This window comes from Sciurus vulgaris, assembly GCF_902686455.1.
Source record: "Sciurus vulgaris genome assembly, chromosome: 13".
Classification (NCBI taxonomy): Eukaryota; Metazoa; Chordata; class Mammalia; order Rodentia; family Sciuridae; genus Sciurus; species Sciurus vulgaris.
The window spans coordinates 88,536,739-88,564,492 of NC_136474.1; the positions used below are offsets into that span (position 1 = coordinate 88,536,739).

The following is a 27,754-nucleotide window of genomic DNA, read 5'->3' on the forward strand; positions in this document are numbered from 1 at the left end:
AGAAGACATTTGCTCAGAATTCATTTGGTAACTAATGTGGGGAACACTCAAGGTACACAGCGGCATAAGGTGCTTCCCCGGCCCTCCTGCTGTTGAGCCGTAGAAGAGGCCTCATGTGAAGACTCGTAAAACATACAGTGTTAAATCTGGAAATGTGAAATCACTGCAGCCCTTTTCTCATTTTTGTAGATCAAGAATCCCAAAATCCAAATGGTGAATAAAAAGCCCCAAATGGTGGAATAGTTTCATGTGTGCGGAGTTAGTGCCTTTGAATCCCCAGAAGTGTAGCACAGGAGCATTTGGTAAAGACTGTGGATCACACTTCCTGTGTGGTTCTGAGAAAGCATGCTTCCCTTGTCATTTGAAGGCTGCTGCTATAATGCTACTGGCTGGTCAGCAAGCAATAATAGGGTGAAAATAATTGGGAGCCAGGAAACCTAGTACAGGGTGGCAGTGTGAGGAAAGGCACAAGCACAGGGATGTGCACATTTTCATTCATCAATCAACACATCAGTTTGATTGATTAGGAATTCAGATAGCAGAACAAAGTGGGGAAAGAGATGATTGTAGGTGGTAGAGATGAAAGGCTCATTTCCTGGGAAGGATACTAGAAAGATGTTCCAGACAGACATGTCTCTGAATCGTGGCTCTGCCAGCTACCAATGGAGAGACCTCAGAGTCCAATACTGAAGTACGACAATGAGAACACCAGCTTGCATAGTGAGAAACTGTGCTTGGCAAGGAGCTACAGAGCTTAATACTAATGGCATACTGAGAAGTCTGGAGCGGTGCGCTCCATGACCGATAATTTGGCAGAAAACCTCAATAAGGGCCTTGGCTTTTTTATCAGACACTTTTCACCTTGTATTTACTAGATGCCTTCTGGATCTCTTGCCACTATATTTATGCCCCAGAGGAGAGAAATGGAAAAGGGCAAAATTCAAATACCAAGAAAACTATTAACTGTCTTCCATTCTTATTTTTCAACGAGGCTCCACCCAACAACTTATTTCATATTTATAAAATCTTAGGCAGAAGACACCACATCTACAAGGGAGGCTAGTAAGTGTAGCTTTTTGGCTGGTGACATGACTGACTCCAACAGAGAAGTGGTCTCTTAACAAGAATTAAGGAATTAGGCATGCACATGGAAGTCTCTCCATGCATGACCACATATGTGTATGTGTGGAAACAAGGAAAAAGTGAACTATGTTTTACATACGCAATACATTCTGGAAATGCAAAAGCTCAGAGGAAAAATAATCTTGGGGAAAGACTGTTGAATCTGCTTTAAGATATATTGAGCATGAGCATAATAAGGTGCTCCCTTATAGAGCAGTTTACAAAATTTCAGGAACAGATTTGAAGGTAGTTATGAGATGCAGAGCTGTCTCATAATAAGTTGATAGGACAGCTTAACTGCCGTTGCCGCAAAATTAGGAAAGCGTTCTCTCTAATTGGCCATTCCAGCACACACCAAAGGGGCCTGAGCATTTCAGGTCATTAATCTGCAGAAGCTAGAGGCATCTTTGTGAGTCCACACACCATTAATGACATCAGAATTTGCACTGACATTAACTTTGGTTTCTGACTAGGAAAGCACCTGTCCTACCACTTCCAGCTCAGCCTCCAATTAATTAGGCAACAGCATGTCTCAGTGTCCAGGCCAGTGATTGCAGAACTGCAAAGAGTGTGCTCCCAAAAATTTTTGGAAGGACTGTCTTCTGTTTTGGTTTAGCCTGTTCTTCCAGACTCTAAGGCAAAGATAGTCTAAATTTCTTGTTCTGAAAAGGGCCCATGATTTCTCTGAACTAAGGGATTGTTTTCTCAGCCACCTTCATATATTAGATAATGCCTCATCCCTCTGTTGCACTATTTTACGTCTGTAGAGGAGTTGGTAGAAACGGGTAACTCCCTTAACACCGACAATCCCTAGCCGTGCCATTAAGAAGCGTAAGAAGCACCAGTACTGTTCTGGCGTCTGTGCATCCCTTGGTCTTGCCAAAGTCTCCTATCTCTTCTCAAGTCAATACCTCAGTCCTCACACCTTCCCTAACTTCTTCCATTATATCTTACCACAGCAACTCCACGGATGCCTCCAAACAGGTATCATTTAGTTACTATTTTTAAAAATTACTTGTTTATGCAGTGATTTACTGAAGTAGTGTCATTGCAGGTGCTGAAGGAAAATTACTGAATATATGAATGAATGAAGACAATAATACAGTGTAATAAGTCACAAATTCCCAAATATATACACATGCATGTAAATACACACACACACACACATACACACATACACAGAGTTGTCCTATTCAGTGAGCTCTAAGTGAGGATTACAGCTACTAACAGATAATGTAATTTATAACTGAAAGTTGCTGAGGTTATTATTTAGAAATGATGGATGATAAACATTTGAATGATAGAAGCTTTGGTTTCCCATACTTTTTAAAACATAGAGAGGTCTAGGTTATTTCTGTATCCCTAAATGATTAGTGAATAGTCTGTTAGTTGAATAGTTATTGAAACCATAGTTATCTAAACCATTTTAGATATTAAATGCATTCTCAACTTTAATTCCCTTTATTCTAATGTGGGGATCTTTGAGATGACTGATAATTGAGACTTTATTTCTGGCTTTGGTCCTATGAAGAATGGCACAAACTCATTTAAACAGATATATGTCAAAATCAAAGTCTTATGCCTTTAAGAATGTGAAAGTTTATTTTTTCATGAAGGTACAAATGCTAGTGATAAATGTAGTGGATTTAACAAAATGCACAACTGAAGATTTTATATTGACTCAATAAACACATGAGTTCATAGGTAGACTCCTATTATCAAACATCACCATCAATCATACTATTACTGGATAAAATGTACATGAAAGCATATATTTATATATGTGTATATTGTTTGCATACATGTTATATGTAGTATATGTGTACATATATATATATATACACACACACACACACATGTAAATAAGCCTAGTCTAGGTAGTCTCACTCCACTCTGTCTTTCACAATGAATATAGCTATAAAACCTGGATAGAAAAATCTATTCAGGACTCCGATAATCAAATAGTAGGAGGCAATTTGGGAAAGAAGAACTCTATTAAATATATCTTCAAACTTCTGGTGAGTTTGCCATTATTTTTCTTCTACCATCCCCTGATCTGGTCTAAAAACTAGAAAAAGGTTAACAAAATAATTCCACAGCAAGATGAAGTCATAAAATAATAAATGTGAGAGAAATGAATTCTGAATACCAGTGATAAGAAATCAGAAATCAAAAATATATAAATCGGTGAAATCAGAAGCTCATTCACTGAATAAACTAAAAACATTGATAAGTCACATCAACAATGACACATATGTAACATGTTATATATGAAATATAGATAAATAAGTACTATGAAAAAAAATGATATTAATATGACGTGTCACCCAAAAGCTCCTTTGTAGATGCAGGAATGTTCAGGGATTTGAAATGATTAGCTCAAGAGACCTGTAACATAATCACTGAATTAATCCATTTTCTGGATTGATAATGTGAATGGATTAACTGGGTAGTAACTAAGCCAGCAAAACATGGCTAGTGGAAGGGGTCACTGGTGGTGTACCTTGGGAATTGTGTATCTCACCCCCTTCTCTCAGTTTGCTTCCCTCCCACCATGAGCTGAAGAGTTTTCCCCCATCTGCACCCTCTGCCATGCTGTTCCAACTCACCTGGGGTCACAGCAGTGGAAATGGACAAACCATGGCAAAAATGAACTTTTGTTCTTCTAAGCTCTTCTGGAGAGGTGTTTTAGTCACAGCAACAGAAAGCTGACTAACACAGAAATGATATTATTACAGATCCTGAAAGCGTAAAAGGAGGATAAGAGAACATGATGAGCAACTTTACTCCCATAAATTATACAATCTAGAGAAAATATGACAGTTCAGTTTAAATCTATTGATTTATCAAACAGGGTCAACTTTCAAAATTCACCCAACTTGAAATAGCATTTATATTTAATGCTATTAAATGTACACTTTCTGGAAAAAATAAAAAAATCCAACCCAGCTGGTTTTGCAGTCAAATTATACTAAGCATTTAATGAATAATTAATATCAAGTCTACACAGTGTTTTCTAGAAAATAGAAGAGGAAAGGCATCTCAACTTTTTTGAGTCCAGCACTATGCTCAGTAGTCACATGATCAAATCCATGGATACAGAAAAATGTTTGGTGAAATTCAACATTCATTTCTGATTAAAAACAATGTTAGTGAACTAGGAATATAATACACTGTCTTCATCATAATAAATGGCATCTAAATAAATTATGAATAATATTATAATCATTACTAAACAAACCAATGCTTTCCCCACAATTCAAACACAAGAATGCCCACTTGGTCTTATAGTTATCATATGGGAAGCCCTTGCCAGTACAATAAGGCAAGAACAAGAAGTAAAAGTCATACACAGCTTAAGGAAGAAGTAAAACTACCTTTATTCACCAAGGTGTGATTGTTTTCTTCAGAAACAATCTCAAGAAAATTTTAAAAATCTCCTGCAACAGGAAGGGATTTACCAAAGTTGCAGGATGCAAAGTTGATATGAAAAATTGTATTTTATATATTAACATGGTGCAATTAGAAATGAATGACATAAAGGAATCTAGAATTTACAACTACAAAAAATAAAATACATAGGTACAAGTTTAACATACCTATATAGGATCTGTATCATGAAAAAAGGACAAAGGAAAGCCTGGGAGACAGACACATGCCCTTCATGGTTTGGAAGACTCACTCCAAGAAAATGATCAGTTATTCCCAAATTCATCCATAGAATAAATGAAATTATGTTCAAAATCCCAGAAGTTATTCTTATAGCTGTAGACAAACTGGACCTAAAGTTTACATGAAAATACACGGAATCTGGAAGGTTCAGATAGTTCTGAAAAACAAGCATAATGGCAAAAAAATCAGTCTAGCAGATTTCAAGATTCATTCTAGCTCCAGTCACCAAAAAACAGTGATATTTGCAAAGTGAGGTGGTGCAAATATACATCAATGGAACAAAATAGATACTCTAGAAGTGAACTCACCTAAATATGATGGGTTGACTTTTTTGACAAAGATGCAGGGAAATTTAGTGGAAGATGATAGTTTGGAGGAAATGACATAACAATTGAAAAAGTGTATGTGTGTATGGCCTAACTTTACATCTTACACTATACATGACTCATGATGGGTTGTATTTTTAATGTCAAATGTGAAAAATAAAAATGTTAGAAGAGAGGAGAAAATATTCATAATAACAGGGATAGACATAAAGTTTTTAAACATGGCAACAAGAGCACCATCCTTTGGAGGAAGGGGAAGAAGAAGAGATAACAGAAGAAGGGGAGGAAGAGGATGAGGAAAAATGTATGTGTATATATATATAAATACACACACACACACAAAATAAAACAGGAATGTATGTCGGGCGTATTATATATCATAATACATATTGATAGAGGTAATATGTACGATAAATATCAACATACATTATATTAAAGTCAGATATATATATATGATTTTATCAAGGTTAAAATGTTTTTAAGAAAATGAAAAAACAAGCAAGGTATTGGGGAAAGTATATCGCTTTGCTAGCAAAGTTCTTGTATTAAGAATGCATAAAGAACTCTCAGAACTTTCTTCAATAGAAACAAATAATTCGGTTAATAATGGGCAACCTATTTAAACATATATTTCATAAAAGAGGATATGCATAAGGCAGATAATCACATGAAAATGTGGTCAGTGTAATTTATCATTAAGGAAATATAAATTACAAAGCACCATGTGGTGAGATGAATAACTAGAACCGTCAGCTATTTCTGGTGGGAATACAGATGGGAGAGCTGTGTTGGAAAACAGTTTGGCAGTTACCTATAAACACAGGACCCAGTGATCCCACACCCTAGGGAAAAGAAAATGTGTTGAAACAAAACTTGCACATGAAAGCTTCCAGTAGTTTGCACATTGGTACCAACCCAAATATTCACTAGATGAGTGGGGAAACATGCTGGCATACAACCATTTGATGGAATACTACCCAGCATTAAAAATGCATGGATAGTTAAATTAAATAAATAGCACGATCATGGGCACAAAGTTGGGTGAACCCAAGTTGTTACACTGAGTTAAAAGAAGTCAGTCCCAAAAGGTCACATTCTATATGATTGCATTTCATGATATACTCAAAAGGATGAAATTATAGAGATGGAGAACTGATGGGTGTTCTCCAGGGACTACTGTGGGATGGTTTGTAACTACACAGAGACAGCGCAAGGGGGGCTGGTGGTGATAGGCAGTAGTGCATGCTCATTTCAGTGGTGACTGCATGATCCATACATGTGGTAAAATTCACAGAACTGAACACCCCCCAAAATTTGCCTGTTATTTTACTATTAATGATAAAGTAATAATTTAGCTTGTGTTACTCCTTTTCAGAACTGTTCAAAGTGATGTATGAATCCATAACTCTAGGATCCTAGCTTCAAAACCTTCATCAGTAATGAACATTGGAAAGATTCCTTAGTGGACTCATACTTTGGTGTTCTTGTTACTTTCAAAATAATTTGAAAAATGCTATGATGAACGACTGGGTAAAACTCACTAAAGAACCTACCGTCATCATTGGTTCTTTGCTGAGAAACTGCTGTCCTGCACATCATCTCTTTGCATAATATGATTGAATAAAAATCCTAAGAGTAATATTCCATTGTGTATATATACCACAGTTTCTTTATCCATTCATCAATTGAAGGTCATCTATTTTGGCTCCACAATCTAGCTTTTGTGAATTGAGCTGCTATGAACATAGATGTGACTGCATCACTGTAGTATGCTGATTTTAAGTCCTTTGGGTATAAAACGAGGAGTGGGATAGCTAGTTCAAATGGTGGGTTCATTCCAAGTTTTCTGAGGAATCTCCATACTGCTTTCCAGAGTGGCTGCACCAATTTGCAACACCACTCAGCCATGAAGAATAAAATTATGGCATTTGCTGGTAAATGAATGAATTTGGAAAATATTATTCTAAGTGAAATGGGCCAATCCCAAAAAAACAAAGGCTAAATGTTTTCACTGATAAGTGCATGACAATATGTAATGAGGAGGGGATGGTGGAGGGAAGAGAAGAATGAAGGAACTTTGGATGGTGTAGTGGAAAATGGGGTGGAAGGGGGTGGAGGACAGAAAGATAGTAGAATGAAATAGACACTATTACCCTATGTGCATGTATGATTACACGGATGGTGTGAATCTACATTGTGTACAACCACAGAAATGAAAAGCTGTACCCATTTGTGTACAATGAATCAAAATGCAGTCTGTAAAAATAAAAAAGATTTTAATGAAAAAAAAAATCCTAAGAGCTTACAAATTGGCTCACAGTGGCCTCTGTGGCCTATGAAATATGCGAGGCGCAGGGGACTATTTTCCAGGCCAGGTTTTGCAAGTGCTGCGACTTTTACTTCAGTGTGTGTTTTGCCTTGCCTGCTCTGGCGAAATCAGCGGAGGACGCTCAGGCCGGGTCAAGAAGAGAAGCCAACTTGCCAGCACCCATTTGTCCCCCACGCCACCCACATTGCATCCAGGTGAATGAGACACTTTGGAGACGAATCTTCCAGCCCCATTCAGGTCATCAGATGACTGCAGCCCCAGAGAGCACGTGACTGCAGCCCCCTGAGAACGCAAAAGCTAAAACTGACCCTACTAACTAACACACTCCCAGATTCCTGATGCAAAAAGCAAGAAATGTCAAATAGCTGTCAGTGGTCCAATCCGGAGATCTAGCGCTGCAGCAAGTGCATTCGCGGGAGCAATCGTAACGAGGACCTGGGGTGTAAGAAGAGAAAGACGTGAGGGATTAAAGGAAGCACGTTGGTATTGAAAAGATGTTGGTAGCCTCACTGAATTGTAGTTCTTCATCAGGATGCAGGATGCAGGGTGATGGAGTGGGAGGAGCGGGAACGGAGTCGCATGCCCGAGGCTGAGCTTCAATAACACTGCGAGTGTAACAGCTCTGAAGCGGTGGGTGTGTTCATAGGAATCCATATACCTGAATTGTGGGAAGGAACATGTGACTGCAGTCAAGGAGATCAAGTCAACGAGATGCCCATGTCTGATGACTCAGAGCTTATTCGAATCTGTTATTAATCATCATGCCTAAACTGTGTTTTTCTGTTTTTTTTTTTTTTTTTTCCTTAGTTTGTTTATTTAATTATTCGTCTTTAAATGAGAACTTTTGTCTTTTCCACATAGAAAGACTGCCAGGGAATATGTAAATGACTACTTTTTTCAGGAAAAAAGTAACATGGGATAAGAATACAAGTAAAATAGTAGATTTTCACTAATGTTTAGAATGCAGATGCAATTTTAGGGATTCTACTTTGAAATGTCTTTGGCATCCTGATCAAGTCCCCTGATGAGAGACACAAAATAAATCATGATCAGGTTGGTGTTTTCCAAACAAAATATATTAATAAGTATGTGCAAAATGTCAAGATGTCTATATATGTTGTATCCCAGAGGGACCTAGAACCATGGCCAGTGCTACTATCTCTTGTAAATATTTTTCAAGAGCAATAATAATAGAAATAATGAATTCAAAGTTATAACAACACATTCAAAGCCACTGTGAACATAAATATTGTGTGTATTTTCTTTTTTTCAATTTTTTATTTGTTCTTTTTAAATAAAAATGACAGTAGAGTGTATTTCGACATATTATACATATATGGAATATGACTTATAATTAGTCTTGTGATTATACATGATGCTGTGGTGTTGAACTCTCTGATAGAAGAACAAAGATATTGTAGGACACACAGGGCATGAGCCAAGAGCTATCTGAGAGAAATTTTAAACAAGGCATAGATTTATATCACCAACATGACAGATCATGGAGACAGCATGATTTAGTGATTAGTGATGAAATTATTGAAATAATTTTAGCAAAGTCTCATCAAACATAAATGTTAAATTTTTGCTTTTTTTTCAATTAGGTATTCAATTGACAGAAACACAGACTTGGAGAGATACTTCAATATTGATGCCAACAGTGGAGTTATTACAACTGCCAAATCTTTGGATCGAGAGACAAATGCAATTCATAACATCACAGTTCTTGCAATGGAGAGCCGTAAGTTGTAATGTCTAGAATTACCTGAGGAGAGAGGGGAGTGAGTGTGGAGGACAGGTTACTGGAGACTATAACACAAGTTTGAATCATCAGAGTTACTCAATTGAATTAACCAAAAATGAGAAAAAAAACTTTCAAGCTGTAAAACATATATGTATCCATTAGGTTCATTTGCTAACACTTACTCAGGTATACAGTATTAATGAAAACAGGACACATATTTCCTGATATTTACAAATTTAATGAAAAGACAACACTGTTAAGGGATAGGCCTTCAGAGTTCCTCTTGCTTTGGGGTCACATTTCATATATTTCATTTATGCTGTTAGGGAATTGGTGAAGTAACTTACAGAAATTAGTAAATTGATCTGTAACCAAGAGATTTAGATTTGAACATTTTGACAACTAACTAATTTTAGTTCCTGATCAGAAAAAAATGGAAAAGAAACTATATCCATATTAATGCATATGTACATTTAGTACTGTGTATATAATAGAAATTTATATTCAATTAAATACAACCTTTAGCCTCAAAGAAAATCAAATATCATGGTTTGCTGTCCATTCTTCTTTTGACAGTTTTCTTTTCAGGTACTACACACACACACACACACACAAACACACACAAGCACACATATACACATACACATACACCCCATATAAGTATGCATTGCATACATGCATAGCCACACCACATACACATATGCACACACTCCATTTGCATGTACTCATATATACACATATGCCTGAAGGTATATATACACACACATAAATTAGCACATACATATTTGGATCAGATTATCTGCGACTCCCTTTAAAGAATGTAGGATTACAAGTATAAATTTCTTTTGAGACTTATGCTTCAGAGATGCACGTTATTTTTGCTTGATTTTTAACATAAGTGTTTTTGCTAGTTTTTCATGGAAGTTCCCTGAGTAAAATAGCAGGGGAATAGCAGCTTTTCCCTCAGAGTAAATGGTGACACATTTTCTCATTTGTTAGAGAATCCGTCTCAGGTAGGAAGAGGCTACGTGGCCATCACCATACTAGACATTAACGACAATGCCCCTGAATTTGCCATGGAGTATGAAACCACGGTCTGCGAAAATGCCCAGCCAGGGCAGGTAAGAGGCTTGAGAACCTTGCTCCTTGTTTGTGGTTTCTTTAGAAACATCCAGCAGCAGTGCCTTTGAAATCTTCCAGCTTTAAGATAACATATCATCAGCTTGTTTCAGCAAAACTAATGCTTTGATGTGCAGCATAAACTAATATGAAAGGAATTTTCAAATTCTGGTTTAATTGAGTGACCACAGTTCCTCAGGAAGAAAAGGTAAACTTCATAAAAGCCCTGCTCAGTGGTTAAGGGCTTCAGCTCCTTTAAGGAGAAATATAGCATATTAAGCTTGATTGGGCTGTTTCCCACATTACACGGCAGAGTTTAAGAACCTTGAAGTTCTGAGAATGGAGTGCAGTTCAGTTGCAATCCACTTCCTGTGTCCATAGCATTTGGTGGCTTGTGATGTTTACTGGGATGTCTAATCAATTGGTGCAGCTCATTTCTGAGGTTCACAAAGGAAGTTCAAACACACACTTTGAAAAGGCCATAATTTGTTTTTCAGGGCTCTTTTTAGATTGAGTTCATACAGGTACATCTGTTGGTTTCCCCAGTTCTTTCGGAAAGATGACATTTATGATAAGCTGTAAAACTGCTCAGAAAATGTAGCAGAGCCCACCAGTATGCCTTCCCGTCTTACCTTCTCTATTTCTAGGTTATCCAGAAGATCAGTGCAGTTGATAAGGATGAGCCATCCAATGGACACCAGTTTTACTTCAGCTTAACAACAGATGCCACAAATAACCACAATTTTTCATTGAAAGATAACAAAGGTAAGGTGTTATTGTCGCTGGTGGAGGTAGCAGCAGACTCCCTAAGCAAGTGATTTTTCTCCCTCAGGAATGCAGCTGTGGATTTTTTTTTTTTTTTTAACAGCAAGGACATTAATTAAAGGGCAATGGGCTCCTTGAGTAATTTTTATCTATAGATTTGCTGCCACGAAGGAGAAGCTGCTATTTAAATCATTTTAGTCCTAAAGCCAAGGGGGAAAAGTTAGATCTATTTTTCTTCCTTTTCTTTTAGACACGTGCTTCCTTATTTGTATACATGCTTTTATCCAAATGATCTAATATACTGAGGGTCCCCTAACTGCCTTAATGAGGACTCTGCAGCATAGATGCAACTTGAATCTTGGGGAAAATAATCAGATCTTACACAGTTCCACTTAAAGCAACCTTGATTTAATGCTCTCAACAAAAACATCTGTTAGTCTTTTGTTTTTACATAAAAAATAAAGGTATTCCATGAAAAGAATAATAATATATTAATTATGCTAGTAATATAAAGCATAAAATAATAAAAGAACTTGCTCTCATGGCAAATCATACTTCCCTGCTTAAGAGGTGATCACTCTTAGCCATTTCCTAAGTATCATTGTAGAAATATTTTACAAACACCTGACTTTGCTAAATAATGTATTTTCACAATTTTAGGAACTTTTAAAGGAGGCATGTGATGATGCTTTCCTGTTATCTAATTACAAATTTATATATTGGGTTTTTGGGGGGAAATGTAAGAAACAGATTTTATAGTCAAGTACTGACTTAACTGGAAGGACTTGCTTTCAGAAGATGGATATTATGAGGGCTTTTGCCTGAAGCCACAACTGCAGAAAATCCAAACTTAGACTCAAAAATTCAATCTGAAAATAATAATTTTCCAGATACCAATCTCAATTTAATGAGAACTCTCCATTTTCCCTTTAGTAATATAAAAGAAAGAGCATTCTCCGTGTGTAATCCCAAACTCTCTGACTTAATCATCGTTGGAAAGGATCATTCTCAGGTTTGGAGGCTTCCAGTAAATGCAAGGTCTGCACAAGGAGAATGTGAATACATCCCCCTTGTGTCCTCATCCAAGGCCACCACAATTCTTGTGCAGCTTGAGCACAAACATATCTGGATTTATGGAACATCCATAATGACACACAATTGAAAATGTCCCCACATTACCTACACAAGCCCAGAATCCCCCAGCCTGTAACATGAAGGAAGACATCTGGATAAATAGGGAGAAAATCAGTCCTTATATTCTTTCCCATCTTGGGGAGCATGCTGAACAGAGGGTTCCCTTCTCCCATGTTGGAAATTTCAGCTTCTGCTTCTTAATTAATTGTGTATGTATGCAAAAGTGTGCTTTTGATGTGTCATATTAGATTACAAATCAACAACTTTGAAAAACGTTTCTGTATTGAATTATAAACACAGATAACATCTCAATCAGTAAGAGGCAAATTCATAGACCTGTGTGTTAATATGTTAAGCATGTAAGGACATATACAATATAATATCCCTCAATTTAAATTTTCAGGGAGTATCATCTCAATTCTTTTATTTTTCTTTTGTTCCTATTACCAGAGATTAAACCCCCCGGGACAAACTAAGCCTATAGCTCTTTTTATTTATTTATTTTTTAATTTTTAGACATACTCAAAATTTTTAAAAAATGATCTCAAAATTATGGCCGTATCTTTTAAAATAAAAGATTTGTTTATATAAAAACCCACAAGCTGGAATATAATAATCAAATATTTTGATTTTTTTCATCTACAATTGTAGTAAATATCTTTTATGCAATCTAAGGTGAGATTGCTGCTCTGTGCTGTTTGAAACAGAAAGGACATCAGCTTGCTCTTTCGCTAGAGTATTACCAATGTGTGTGTGTGTGTGTGTGTGTGTGTGTGTGTGTGTGCTGCTAAGGATTGAGTGCAGCAGGAGCTTTACTACTGAGTTACATCCCTAAGTCCTTTATATTCATTTTGGATTCACGGTCTTGCTTAGTTACACAGTCTAGCCTAAAACCTGCAATCCTCCTTCCTTAGCCTCCTGAATAGCTGGGATTATAGATGAATGGCACTGTACCCAACCCAACCATTGTTGTTTCTTATTAACATTGGATAAATATCTATTTAACTTTTGGGAAGAATGTATATATAGACAAACACACACACACATATATATTCTCTATATATACATCCTTATATGTTTTCTCTATATGGTCTTTATATACATATTCTATGTACTTTTATACATATATATATACACATGTACATATATATATACACACACACTATATGTGCACACTGAATAAAACTATGGTCTTGATTTCCCTTCTTTTGCTTCATATTTTTTATTAGTTACTATAAATTCTGATGATCCCATAAATTCTGTAATTAGTTAAGACAATTTATCTGGAGAAATTGCTAACAAATTAAAAACTCAATTTCTGATATAGAAATCACAGCATGTCATAAAACATATTGATGACTTTTTAAATATAATTACTACAATGTTTAGATGAGATAGAATATTGAATATAAATTGAACACAAATGACTATGTTATCATTGACAACGTGTTTTGATACATACTCTTTGAGGAGGTAGAAATATCGATACAGTAATTTCCCTTCTGAATATCCATGCCCAGTCCTGTGCTGTGTGATGACACTTCAGGTGGTGGTGGCCACATCCACGATGGCTATGTGAGGACAGTCCCATCATATAATATCCCCGAGTGATGTGGTCACTCTCAGTTTGGGTGACCATATCATGATGCTCCCCCAATATTCTGTGTTAGCAACAAATTATTCTATATTGAATTTTAATAAAGCCACAGTAGCTTATTTTACTTTTTTTCCATATTAAGCTTGGAACTTTAGAAAGGATGGATTGGAAATTTCACCCATGCTTCATGACAATGCTGCAGAAAATATTTAACCTGTTAAGTTTTCCATCTTTGCACTAAAAATTCATGGCTTGAAATTTTAGACAACTGGAAGGGATGCCTTATATGTAGTTTTTTTTTTATTAAAATCTTTTTTATTTTTACAGACTGCATTTTGATTCATTGTACACAAATGCGGTACAACTTTTCATTTCTATGGTTGTTCACAATGTAGATTCACACCATTCTTGTAATCATACATATTGCCAGGGTAATAGTGTCTGTTTCATTCTAGTATCTTTCTGTCCCCAACCCCTCCCACCCCATTTTCCTCTACACCATCCAAAGTTCCTTCATTCTTCTCTTCCCCCAACCCTGCCACTCCCCATCATTATATGTTGTCATGCACTTATCAGAGAAAACATTCGGCCTTTGGTTTGTTGAGCTTGAAGAATAAAATTATGGCATTTGCTGGATGAAGTTGGAAAATATCATGCTAAGTGAAATAGGCCAAGCCCAAAAACCCAAAGTCCGAATGTTTACTCTGATAAGTGCATGACATTATATGTAGATTTTTAAGTTGTGTAGAATAACAGAGTATGTGTGGGCTAACAGAAATGCCTTAAAACCATCATGCGGGAAGTATGTCTGTCTATGCAAAGGAACTGAGAGTTGCTGATTAAGTGTCTGCACTCGAGCTCGCAGACAGGGACCTACACTGGGGAAGACCGAGTCCACCAGGAGTCTCTCTGAGCCGCGCTCCTTCTCTCTCCTAGACAACACGGCCTCCATACTCACCAGGAGGAACGGCTTCCGGAGGCAGGAGCAGTCTGTGTACTACCTGCCCATCTTCATTGTGGACAGTGGGTCCCCGTCGCTCAGCAGCACCAACACGCTCACCATCCGCGTCTGCGACTGCGATGCCGACGGCGTGGCGCAGACCTGCAATGCCGAGGCCTACGTCCTGCCGGCCGGGCTCAGCACCGGAGCGCTGGTGGCCATCCTGGCCTGCGTCCTGACCTTGCTGGGTGGGTACCGTGCGCGGCGCCTGCTCTGCAGCAGGGTCACAGCGGGCCGGGCGCCGGGGCTTTGCTCTGCTCCTTTCTGTCCCTTAGGAGTGTTGTTCAAGCACGTCCTCGAATATCTACCAAATGATGTTTCACTAAGTGACACTCCCTAGCTGGCCGCACTGTCCGGTCCTGTATGTAAAGTATAGTGCAGAAAAAAAAAAAAAAAAAATTAGATTTTCAAAACAACAGAGGTGATACATACCTCGTGCTAGAAACTGATGATTTTCAATATTTTTGTTTTCAATTCGCTTTCTCCCACGTGTTTGCTTTAGAATACTCCACAGAGGAAACACTGTAGACCAGAAGGAACCTTTTCTATATTGTCTTGATAATGTTCTTATTTTAGGAATTGTGTCTGTATAGGCAACTATTTTCAGATGATATTTAAAGAGGCTTTCTCAAGTTATTTGCAAACTTTAAAAGACTGAAATTCCAGCAATTCAAATATCATAATATAAGAATTATTAGCATATTTAATTGTGCCTTTTCATGAATAATTTATTTTGGGGTTTAATTAGATTTATAACTCACATTAAAATTTCAGTTGCATAAAGGATTATGCAGCATCCTTTTAAAAATTGGGAGACATCCAACGTGGCCATTGTGTAATGGGTTCATTCCAAAGCAACTCTCCCTCACAGCATCACTTCCTACAACAAAGACAACAAACATTTAACATTGCCCCTGAAATGGTGCTTTGTGTTTTTTGGGGGTTTAATACAATTATGAAATCCATGTATAGCTTGTTTTTATAAAAGCATCATTTAAAATGGAAGTAGCATTGTGTAATGTTAAAAATATATATATATATATTTGTGGAGTTGGGCAAAACCAGCTTCTATTTTTGTCTCTCCACAAGAGGTATGTTAGTTCCCCTATAGTAAGCTTCCTATTCAAAAAGGGAAACATAATAGAACTAGTCTCACAAGGTTGTTGTGAGAATTAAATGAGATAATTCATGTAAAGTATAGAGTGTCTACCACACAGTGAATATTCAATCTATTTTAAGTGTTATTGATGAAGCAAAAATCCCCACTCTATTAACCAAACTAAGACCTAGTTACTAATACATTGCAAACAGTCTCGTAAAAATGGCAGTTATTATCTTTAATAACTTCAGCTAGACAAATAAATCTGGAAGAAAATAATTAAGCTAGTTTTTTTTTTTCCCTCAGAGTTTCACACAGGTGGCAAAAACTTTCAGAAATTAATTAGAAATGGCAAGTAATTCCCAGTTAAAGTTGATTAGAATATAAGACACTGACGTAAATTTGAACAACAAAAAGAAGTCATTGCAAACAATATTTTATTGCTCTGCTGGGTTCTAAAACATAATAATACAGATGAAAATTGCAGATTTACTTTATAGTAGCTGAATAGCTACATAAGATTTTTTAAAATCCCTGTCATAGTTAAAATAGCAATGTCTTTAACTTGAAGTGCAGTCAGAAAAAGAAAAAGAAAAAAGGATAGTAGGTGGTACATGGAGCACTTTTTAAACTGGACCAGTTTGTTACAGACAACACAGAATATACTGCCCTTACAAGGAATAAGATAAAGAGATACCTACTCTCAAATTAATTTTCACCAGTAGGGGGTTGACTGGAATTTTTTTTTTTTTTTTTTTGGTTGTAGTGGGGATTGAACCCAGCACCTTGTGCATGTGAGGCAAGCACTCTACCAACTGAGCTATAAACCAAGCCCATGACTTTCTATTTTTTGAGGTGCTGTCTTTCTAATGAAGCTTGCTGCACTTTAAATACTTTCTCTCAAGACTTTGTGGTTCAAGCAACTTTGAAGTTGCTTGAAGATTCTAATTAGTGAAGAATCATCAGTCTATTACTAAAAATAACTGAAATAGAGTTTTACTCTATTTTAGACTTAGGCGTATTATGTATGTATTAGTGTCTGTATGTGTTTACATAGACTTGGGGAGATTTCTTCTAAATCTAGGCAAGTGTGACTCAACTTCCTGTTAAATTTGAGCATGTTCCTTAAGGGTTAATTAGAAAACCCTCTTCTATTTTTAATGATAAAAATTTCCATTTTTTAAAAAATTTCTACAAGTCTATGAAACATACGTTAAAGCAGAACCTTATGGTGCTGAAAAGCAGTTTTGAAATAGGGGCTTCCATTTCTGTAGTGATGCAGTCTCTTCAGATGCCAGCTCAGAATTATAATCTCTTTGTGTCTTATTTCATAACTTGGTGGGAGCGGATAATCATGGCCTGTGCACTCTTTTGGTTTTGTCTTCACTATTATGGACTGGATTTTGACATGACGGACTCTGAAGTCAATGAAATTGTGCATCTCAGGGCGTGTTGATGGAGTACACCTCCTGACAGCCACTTGATTTCTAGTGCACAAATGACTCATTCTTTACAACACTTCAACAAGTGGTGTGAATCTTATTTCTAGACATTAGGTATGAGGATTTGTAACTCAAATTTCTGAACAAATGTTCCCAGAAAAATATCAAGGTGAGGAGATGGGAATGATGAGAAAGAACTTGATCACCAAGTTCAATTAAGGATGAAAGTACAAAAGCCTTTTTGGAGACTTTAAAAAACACACTTTACTACGTGTCAAGTTTGGATTCCAGGTATGTGACAAATTAATGTGACTGTAACCTTACCACAGGGTGATATACTGAAATTCTCAGAATGTTAGCACTAGAAGGAATCTCTGAAATTGATTCCAGCCTAAACCTCTGCACTTCACATAGGGGGCAATTGTGGGATCCTTAGGAGGAGGATTTGCAAGATTTCATATAACAAGGTCGGAGCTATCGTGGGATAAGTCGCTAGGTCTGCTTATTCTCAGTCATTGCTTTTGGATTAAACTGCAAAGCAGATACACCCTGAAGATACAAAAATTGTTACTCAAATATAGTCCTTTCTTTCATAAGATTTGAAATCCATGTTTGTTATCCGAAGCTGGACATGTCAGTCTTCACCTCCGTTAGTATTCTTCTAACTTCATAGGTGAATTTTTCTCTGACTTTTCTCTTTCTTACTCTTACTCTCACCTCTTTTTCTAATTTATTTTCTCCTGAGTTCTCTAAATGAAAAAGAGAATCAAAAAATTAGAATGTGGGTTTCCTTTGTATATAGTGAGTACAACCTGAATGGGAGACAGAATCACCAGATTCACACTTCCTGATGAATTCATCAAACAGGTGCCTCAATTATTGTAAATGCAGAAAAGTTTCATCAATATCTGGCAAGATGCTCTGATATTCTAGAGCTTGAGTAAGAAGTATGCCCCATCAGTAACACCAAACACCAATTCATTTATGTATTTTTATCATAGTTACATTCTTATTTGCTGACACATACAGTTATTTTTCCACCAGGCTAAAAGCACTTTAAAGAAAAAATTTCTGTGAATGACTGACACATTAAATTATTCCTTTAGTAAGTTTTTAAGAAACTTAAGAGAAAGAATTTCAACGGCTTCAGATTAAAACAGATTTCGGTGTTAAATATCACATGCCTCATTTGGAAAATCTTACAGCTGGCTTCTTACTGTGCACTGGAAGCTTCTTTGTGCCACTGAATTTACTAAATGAAGTTTTGGTTTTTCCCGGTTTGGAGCTTAAGTTCCAGGTGATTGAAGTCCTGTAGCATTTCTGGCAGCTCGTTGCTTGTCAGACACATTGGGATTAGTTAAACCAGCCGGCTTCATAAACTCAGGTTTAACGAGGAGTTTGTAGGAAATCCCAGTTCACCACACGGAGTTCAAGCTCTTCTGGTGTGTCTGCTGTGGGTATCTTTACATTTAACTTTCAAGCCTCCTGTCAGTTTCCTTCCCTCACCCACTGAATGCTAACGAGAGACTATTTGGCCTCTTGTTATGGCTGTTGTTTGTGATTTTGTTCAACGGTGAAGTCTTTTCCTTATTTTGTAAGTGATCAACATTACTGACATAAAATTTTATTACTGAGGAGAACAATGGCAGAACTACGTAAAGTGTTGATCTTCACTCATCATAATCGATCATGATAGAGTAAAATGCAATCGGTGGTCCTTGAAATAGAAACGGTCAGCAGGCTAACTGAAGGCAGGAATGTGTTTCTCTTCCCAACAAGCATGACAGGAAATGACTGAGAGACATTTCATGAGCTTATGCTACGAGCGAGGCATTAGCCTAAGTACTTTATAAGCAATATCTAATTTAATTCTCATAAAATGTTACTAGGCAAAGAGTATTAGTATAACACGTTTTCAATGGGAAACCTACAGCTTAGAGGAAATGTGTCCAAATTTGCAGGGTGAGTGAGTGTCAGAATCAGAATCCAAAACCAGGCAAGACTGCCTTCTAAATGTTCTTGATCAGAGATTATTCGGTGTGTTTTCAAATACAAAAGAACTGTGTGTCTCTGGGAAATTCGTAAAGGTCCCTGAATATTCCAAATCTGGACACTGCCAGAATACAGGTAGTAATATCTTTGATATGTTTCACATAGGGACCTTTCACATAGGGATCAGTGGTTAATTCCAAGCGCCTAATTTATACTTTCATCCAATTACTTCTGACCTTGAGAAAGCTCTTAGAAATGTTCATGAAAAATCTGAGGTTATATTTTAACAAACCTAAATGTAACATACAAATATTCTGTGCATAAAATATTCGTCATCATTCTCAGAATGTTTTTATCTGCCTTAACTCAAGTTCAGATGAAATCATTCTCTCACATTTAAAGAAGAAAAACTTTGTGATACTTGCTGTTGGGAAATAAAATATTATTTCAGCCTAATTAAACTTTTCCCTGTCTTGAGACATGGGCAGAATGAACTCCTTTATGCACATGCTTTAGAAATCTCTAGTTCAGAACTTTTTGGTGCAGGTCTACCTATGCTTGTTCTTATGGGTAACTGAAATTAGAAATCTCAATAGAAAGATAAAATCCTGAATAATTTCCCTACATTCCTGCTTCTTTTCCTGAGTTAGCACATACTAATGCGTTTTTCTGAGTGGAATCCACCTGCATTCCCTCTCCTCTCTACCCTATCTCTGTAGTTAGTCGATCCGCAGTTCTACTTTTTAGTTCCTGAGTGGATTCATTTCTTTGCTCTGATGGTGCACCTGATTTGATCCAGGCTCCATCTTTTCTCTCCTGAATTATGGCGACCGCCCCATTCTCTTGTCAGATTCAGTCCATCAGAAGGGAAGACAAAGCTTCCTAAGAGCAATGTGATTGTGACACATCACAGCCTAAGAGAATATTTCCATGACTCCTCATCATCTAAGTGCTGAAATCACAGATACTTGAAAAGCAGACTGCTCCCTCCCAGTTCAAACTTCCTTCTCTCCACGCACAGTGCACTTTAGCCAGACTGAATGTGTTCCTGTTTCTCAGACTCACTCTTCTTTTTTCCATGCTCCAGTCTGCTGTGCTCCTTCTGCTTCTCTTACCAGTCTCCAGAATCCACAGTGACTCCTTCCTTTGTGTCTTCAAACTTCCTTTCTTGGTTTCTGAGTCCAGGCAGGGTGTTGCTCTCAAAGGCCTCATAACACTGGGGTTTGGTAGTCTTAGAGAATCCATCGTAGCCAAGTGGCATCAATGGAGCCATGATTTATCTGCTTTATCAGTTTGTCACATCTGTCTCCTCCACTAGGCTCCTGCTTTTGAAGGCAAGGATTTGAGCATTATATTATTATCTTATATGGCATTTCATAAATTGCACATACAAGGCATTCCATACATGCCTGCTGGATGAACCATAAGTGATTTCAGTGTACTCAGTAATGGGAAAGAACATTTGATTTCATTTTCGTTTTCATTCACAGGTGCATCTCCATTGGATCTTGATTTTATATTTTCCTAATATTCTACGTATTTAGGATATTTTTCTGATATTCAGTCATTCTCTCTAACTTCTTTGGAAAATAGATATGGTATAGGTTAAAAGTATTTAAATTATATTTTCATTTAATAGCCAGGGGACTAAGTGTTTGAGGAAAAAAATCAGAAATTTATAATTAAAAATAGAGGAAATATTTCAGTAGAGTTGTCAAGAATTCTTTCTTATGAGTTTAAAATGCTTTAGTTGGTATTTAATTTATCTCAGTCACTCATTTGAATTTTATCGATTTCACGTCTTCATTTTTCCCTTGTGAATGTAAGTGAAAGTGTGGGTTCAAAAAAGCAAGTTAAAATGTTGGCCCCTTGTTCTTGGGAATCTGCATGAATCTGGTTCCACAGCGCATAGATGGACAGTTCCTCCTTCAGAACTTGCCTTGGATGTCACTTCTGATGACATCCTTTTCTTATCATAACCAGTACCCCTGGATGTATGTTTAATGTCTTTTCACTTTATAAAGCAAATTGGTTGATTTCTTTGCTTGAAACACTTCCTGTGCACCAAGTATTTTTAAATAAAACACCTTGTTTCTCATGGTCCACAAAGCAGGGCATGATCTGCCACCTACTTGTCAGTCTGAGTGTCAGGCTCACAGATCATCCACTTGCTCTGTAGGAAGAGCTACACAGCCTTTCTTTCCATTATTTTCAAACATAGCATCCTTTTCCCGGAACTTTCTTCCTACGTTCCTTCAAGTTCATATGCCCCAGCATCACTGTTTTCTGGAGAGTAATGGCTTCACCACCATGATAAAATTAAGTAATCTTCACACTCACTATTCTCTGTCCTAACACCTGTTTCTTTTATAGTACACATCACAGTTTATAAGTACATGTTTATTTGCTTTGCTCAAATTAAAAAGCATCTTGGGAATAGTGATCTCCATCTTTATTTCTCTTTCTCCCTCTTTCTCTCAAACAGTATATTCTCCAGTGGGAGCATAGGGCAATTAGAAGACAAAATAGCTTTTAATGAGCCCATGGGTATCGCTTATCACAATTGATATTTTACAACCTTTGATTAGTACAATAAGACCCTCTAGAGAAGATCAGTATTTCTATTATTCATTATGCTACTACCCAATAGATACAATAGAGTAATATCTGATAAAGTAGATAAATGAATAGGGGTCATTGCAATCATATGTGAATTGATACTACAGTTTACTTTTATTTCTGTACAACGTTTATAAGATCCAAATGAACAGGAACTATATTATATAAGTTCACAATACAGAATAATTATTTAATAAAAATAGTACTTACTATGTGTTTAAACACTATAAATACAACACACAGTCAATGGAAAATTTGGAATTGAAAGCAGCTAAGGGTCTTTAGTGATAGACAAGGGCAGTGACTTAGGGAAGGAATTTGAGTTGTATTCCATGGGCCCTGATATGTTAGCACTGGAGATGGGAATGGAATGAGTAAGTGTTGAAAAGAAGGAGGAAGTGAAGAAGTTAAAGATGAACTGGCAATTTCTGTTTTTGTTATTCCCTTACTTGAGAAAAGAGGACAAGTTGTGAAAGAAATTAGAGGTAAATTAATGAGTTTCAGCCTAGAAACTTTGAAAAATATGAGCGAGAGAAATTTGGGCAGAAAATTGCATTAGTAAAAGTAGCCGTAGTAACAAATAAAAAACACTAATTACAATATTTTAAAATTTATTTCATTTTGATAAATTCCTATATCTTCATTACCAATAAAAATTGTGAGGAGTTAGTTTAAAATATGGTCTGGTTATTCAGAAAGATATATGGGGAGTGTCAGACATCAGAGACAGGAGTACGTTCCATACAATGGGTGATAGGGTCTTGGGTTTTGTCGAGCTCATATAGGAAGGACATGGAGTGAAAGGGCAAGAAACCAAGTACAGAACTTGAAGAGACTCCTCAAATTCAACTACAGTTGAGGAGCAAAGAGTAAAATATCTCTTTTTTTCCTTTTATACGGGGTGCTTGGGACCTATCATTCTATTGAGTGAGTCCAAGATGGATGACCCACACTGAGTTTCTTGCATGAAGTTCTGATCAAATAGAACAGGTATGCCAAGAAAATAAAGGGCTCAGAGACACCCTTGGACATGGTAAAACCTGAAAGGCATGGGTCACTCTAGTCCCCAGGTAAAAACAAGGAAAACCCAGATTGTTCTGGCTTAAGAGCAATTAGGATAGAAGAAAGTATGGATATGGAAGAGGCTAGCTTTGGAACCAATCAAAACTCATACAACTGAGTATAGAGAAAATGAAACTATTGGTTTGAATATCTCAGGAAACTGTCACCAGTCAGTGGTCTCTCTCTTTTGATGAGGGTGCAGAGTACACATGGGGAGAACTGAGAGGGTTTGAATTGGTCATGAAGAGAGTAACAGTGGGACCTCTCTTCCTCGTGGTTGTTTCTGATCTGCTGCCAATAAAATTCACATTCAACACGAGGTTAATAAAACTATTAAAATTTAATTAGTGCCCAATGGCAAAAGTATGACAAATTTTTAGTAATTTGTGTATAAATCAACAGAATCAAAGGAGAAAGAAGAATTAAAAAAGAATAGTTATTGAAAGGCTAAAAACTGTCCTTGGACATTGATGTGGATAACTTTTTATAATAAATTTTTGAACTTGTACACAGACTATGCAGATTTTTCATTTAAATTAGGTTAATTTTTCTTGTCTGTCTTTTAAGTACAGAAATGGATTTTTTGTTTTGACTGAATTTTTTTGTTTTGACTTGGCAACAAAAATTTAGAGAATATCTTAGGAACAGATGAAATTAATATTTTTCTAGTATTCCTGAATCATTTTGTTTAGATTAGCCATTTAAATTAAATTTACTTTGAATCATCAGTATGAATCACATGTATAATTTTAAATTTTCAAGTAACTTCTTTAGCAAAAATAAAAAAGAAACAGTTGAAATAGATGCTGACAATATATTTTAGTACATTATCTCCCAATAATTGTCGCTTAACATAAATCTATAAAAATTATCAATATTTTACTTAAAAAAAACTCAAGGCTTCAACACTCCATATTTATTTTATGCCAAGTGAAAATCTCAAATCAGAATAATCACATCTCAAATGCTGATTAGCCACTTGTGGTTGGTGACTACCATGTCCAACAGTGAAAATTCAGACAACTCTTTTATAAGAAAGTATGATTGTCACAGAGACCAAGGAGAAGAAGGTGGATTGGTGAGGAGGCTGGCTTATCTTTCAATTTATAATTCAAGTGCCATCCTTGAGCATCCTGGACAGACATAATCACTGTCTAATACATAGCATATCTTCCTAACATATTTTCTATTGCCATATAAATTAGCATAGTAACTGTTTTCATGGTTTTATTTATTTATTTATCTATTCTTTTATTTATTCATACATACTTACATATACCAGGGATTGAACTCAGGGGTGCTTCACCCAGGGATGCTTAACCCCAGACCTTTTTTTAATTTTCTATTTTGAGTCAGGATTTCTTAAGGCCTTGCTATGTTGCTTCAGCTGTCAAGGAACTTGGAATCCTCCTGCCTCAGTCTCCTGAGTCACTGGGATTACAAGCATGCAACCTGGCTTAAAATTTATTTTTAATATACAAAATGTTTAATGTCAGGAGCACTCTGTAACAACAATCTGTAACTTCAGTGTCTTGTGAATTTAATTAATTAATTTGTTTATTATAAGATCATATTTTCTTGTTTTGGAATAATTATCACAGTTCTACTTTAAGTTTATTCTTATTATTTGATTACTGTCTACCCCCAGTGAATTGTAAAGTTCACTAGGAGATGTGTTATATCTGATTTTTGCTTATGATTATTATTATTATTATTATTTTGGTATTGGGGATTAAACTCAGGGGCATTTGACCACTGAGCCACATCCCCAGCCCTATTTTGTATTTTATTTAGAGGCAGGGGTGTCTCACTGAATTGCTTAGTACCTTGCCATTGCTGAGACTGGCTTTTGAATTCACGATCCTCCTGCCTCAGCCCCCCAAGCTGCTAGGATATCATTATTCTTAGTGATTATAATAAATGGTTAACAGAATTTAGTTAGATGGAAGTATAAATTCATGAACATCCAACACAGTGTTTCACCTGGCTAGATTTCAAGTAGACCTAAATCTTTTCTTCTGTCTTCACTCAGAAATGTGTTCCATAACACAAAAAGATAACTGATAAAACTCTTAACATGTATAATCTTGTGCTTATATAGGCAGAAAATATCCTTCTTAATAAAGGGATTATCTCCATAGTCCCTGAAGAGCTGTTAATACTTGTTCTTTATAAAAGTTAAAATTTATTTTTATATGTGCTCAAGAAATTAATATTCTCCCAAGTCATTGACATGTTAAATTATCTAACCTTCCAGAACACTTCACATCTTTTCTTAGCTTCCTGCAAGATGGGGGATAAGGAAAACACTATAAAGTATTAACATCTCGTGCATCCTGCACCTGTGGCCGATGCCCCCAGGACTGCTCTCTGACTTCTGTCCCGCTAAAGCGTTGAGTGGCAGTGGCAAGTTTATCAGTAGAGCACAAGATGTCAATAACTGATGAATGCGTTTGATGCCAAGATTCACTATAATCACGATAATGAGATTTTTGGACCGTTCTGCCTACTTGGGTGTGAAACTACGTTTGAAGAGTGTCGTTGTCACAAGACTCTCTCCCTGTCCGCGTCCTTTCCGGTACTTGGGCTCAGCCACCCATAACACCCCTCTGCTCCTGGCTGCTTTGCTGTCTGGTCCTGTGGCAGCGTCCTCATGCTCACCCGCCTCCCCTCTCCAGCCATTTCTGCCCCTGCTCACACCCCTCCCCGCTCCTGCTTCCCTCTGTGGCTTCTCACTAGGAAGTCTCACTCGGTCTCACTTTCTTTCTATTATAATTACTTCTATTCTGAGGGAACTATGTGAAAAGATTCATAAACCAAAGTGGCCTATAACTCTCACACAATTATTTTGCTCAACCGTGGGTCTTAACACTTACTGGCCTGCCTTTCCTTGAGTGACAATTTCCATTTGTGCTCTTGTTGGAGTCCTTAGGGGCTTGGCTTGTCAATTACCATCTATGAAAGTACTAATACGTCTATAGTGTTATAGGAATTGCAGACCAACATGGCTGCAGACAGCCTGTTTCCTGTGTCTAAGAAAACAATCAAAGGGGAAAATACCCAAGGGAATTGTGCCAAAGCTGAATAGCATGCCCTGCAGGCCGACCTTCCTTTCCTACCTCCCCAGCTTTTCTGTCTCCCACTGACCTTTAGTACACATGCCTAGCCATATGATTGGAATACCTCCTACTTTGCCCAGTATCTAAGCTTGTTCTTTGCTTTTCCTTAAAGGAAAACACAATATTTCCACCCTATGTTTGCCTGGAAATTTGAATTAATGCTCTTGACAGGCCAGAGTTGGAGAATGGGACCTGCTCTGTGCACACCTGCCAGTGCCTGGCGCTCTGCTACCTCTGCTCCTATTATTTCTGAGTCTCTTTCTCTCTCTCATTCACCCCATGAGCTGTGACATATAGCTAAGATCGGTTAGCTTTAGTTACTTGCCCCAGCTGACATGCGTACGGCTTGGCTTTTATCCCAGGCTCTGGGGTGGTAGAAATGACAATTCTCAGTAGACAAGAGGGGACAATGCACACGGTAGAAACATAGGTGAGAGCCAGACTTTTTGGGGGAACAGATACTCAAGCAATACCTTTTGAACTACATATCTGCCCTTCTGTGAAGCCTGCTGAGAGGCTTCAAATGTGGTAAATCAGAGCCCAGAAGGGAATAAGCCTACAGATGTGTCATGGCAACATGAGAAGGGGCCCAGAGAAACTCAGAAATGCTTCTCAATTTCTGAATTGCATACTGTGGTCTACAAAGTGCACAATATATGAACAACAGGCCAAGGCCCAGGGGAAGGAAAGGAAAGTGATACCTGAAAAATATTAGTTTTTTACAAGTATTTCCAAAGAACCTCAATAAAAACTTCATCAGTCACATTCCTGTTGATAGAAAAGCAGGTAGCAGATGAACACTTAAGAACATATGTGATTTTAATTGATGCAAATGAGTTCATTTTATTGAAAATTTAAAAAGTACTTAGCTTTTTCACTTGTGCGTGTAGACTGTGCTGGAGGATGAAGTGGAGGATGAAGTGTGCCTCATTCTTAGTTACTGCATGTGGTGTTACTGGATTGCATGCGTGCCTTTCTTGGTTTTATATTTTTATTTTCAAATGCATCCCTGATGCTAAAGTATAAATTTTATGAACTACTTTAAGAATAAATGTTCCCAACTCCCTTTTGTTTGCTTTTTTTATTTAGTGCTCCTGGGAATTAAACCCAGGGCCTCGCACACATGAGAGGCAAGTGCTCTATGCCAGTGAGCCTCATCCTCAATCTTCAAGCCCCCTTTTAAAAATAAGCTGAGTAATGTGCCCAAATAATAATCCACTTCGTGTAGATTTTGGGCTTCCTAGATCTTGCAAAAAATAGTTCAGCCAATGCAATAGAAATTGTTATAATGTATTGTATTTTTAGATAATTAAAGATAATTCATTACATTTTTTTAAATAGTTTTGAATCCCAAAGTTCAAGAACATGTTTTCTACGTAATTTTAACTTAATTCAAGGAGCCATGAAATCTAACATATTCTTAGTTCTGGAAGCATTTTATCAATCATAGCCAGAGAAGGCTTCATCTTTTCATTTTATACTAATAAAAAAATATGCACCATATTCAGTTTGTTTAAGGTAAAAGAACATCCAGTGCAGTTATTTCCTTTGCTTTCCCCTGTAGTCACATGCTTGATGATTTAATATAATATTAATTTTTCATATAAGAAGAA

General features: G+C 36.9%; 1 protein-coding gene across 2 annotated transcripts in view; it reads left to right on the top strand.

The window, feature by feature from the left end:
- CDH7 (cadherin 7) overlaps positions 1 to 27,754 on the top strand; it is a 116,472-nt gene that overhangs the window by 87,469 nt on the left and 1,249 nt on the right. For both annotated transcript variants that reach the window (XM_079109520.1, XM_079109521.1), the window contains exons 8-11: positions 9,054 to 9,190; positions 10,193 to 10,314; positions 10,960 to 11,077; positions 14,745 to 14,996. In XM_079109520.1, coding sequence (XP_078965646.1) covers positions 9,054 to 9,190; positions 10,193 to 10,314; positions 10,960 to 11,077; positions 14,745 to 14,996 — 629 coding nt within the window. The remainder of the gene's footprint in view (positions 1 to 9,053; positions 9,191 to 10,192; positions 10,315 to 10,959; positions 11,078 to 14,744; positions 14,997 to 27,754) is intronic.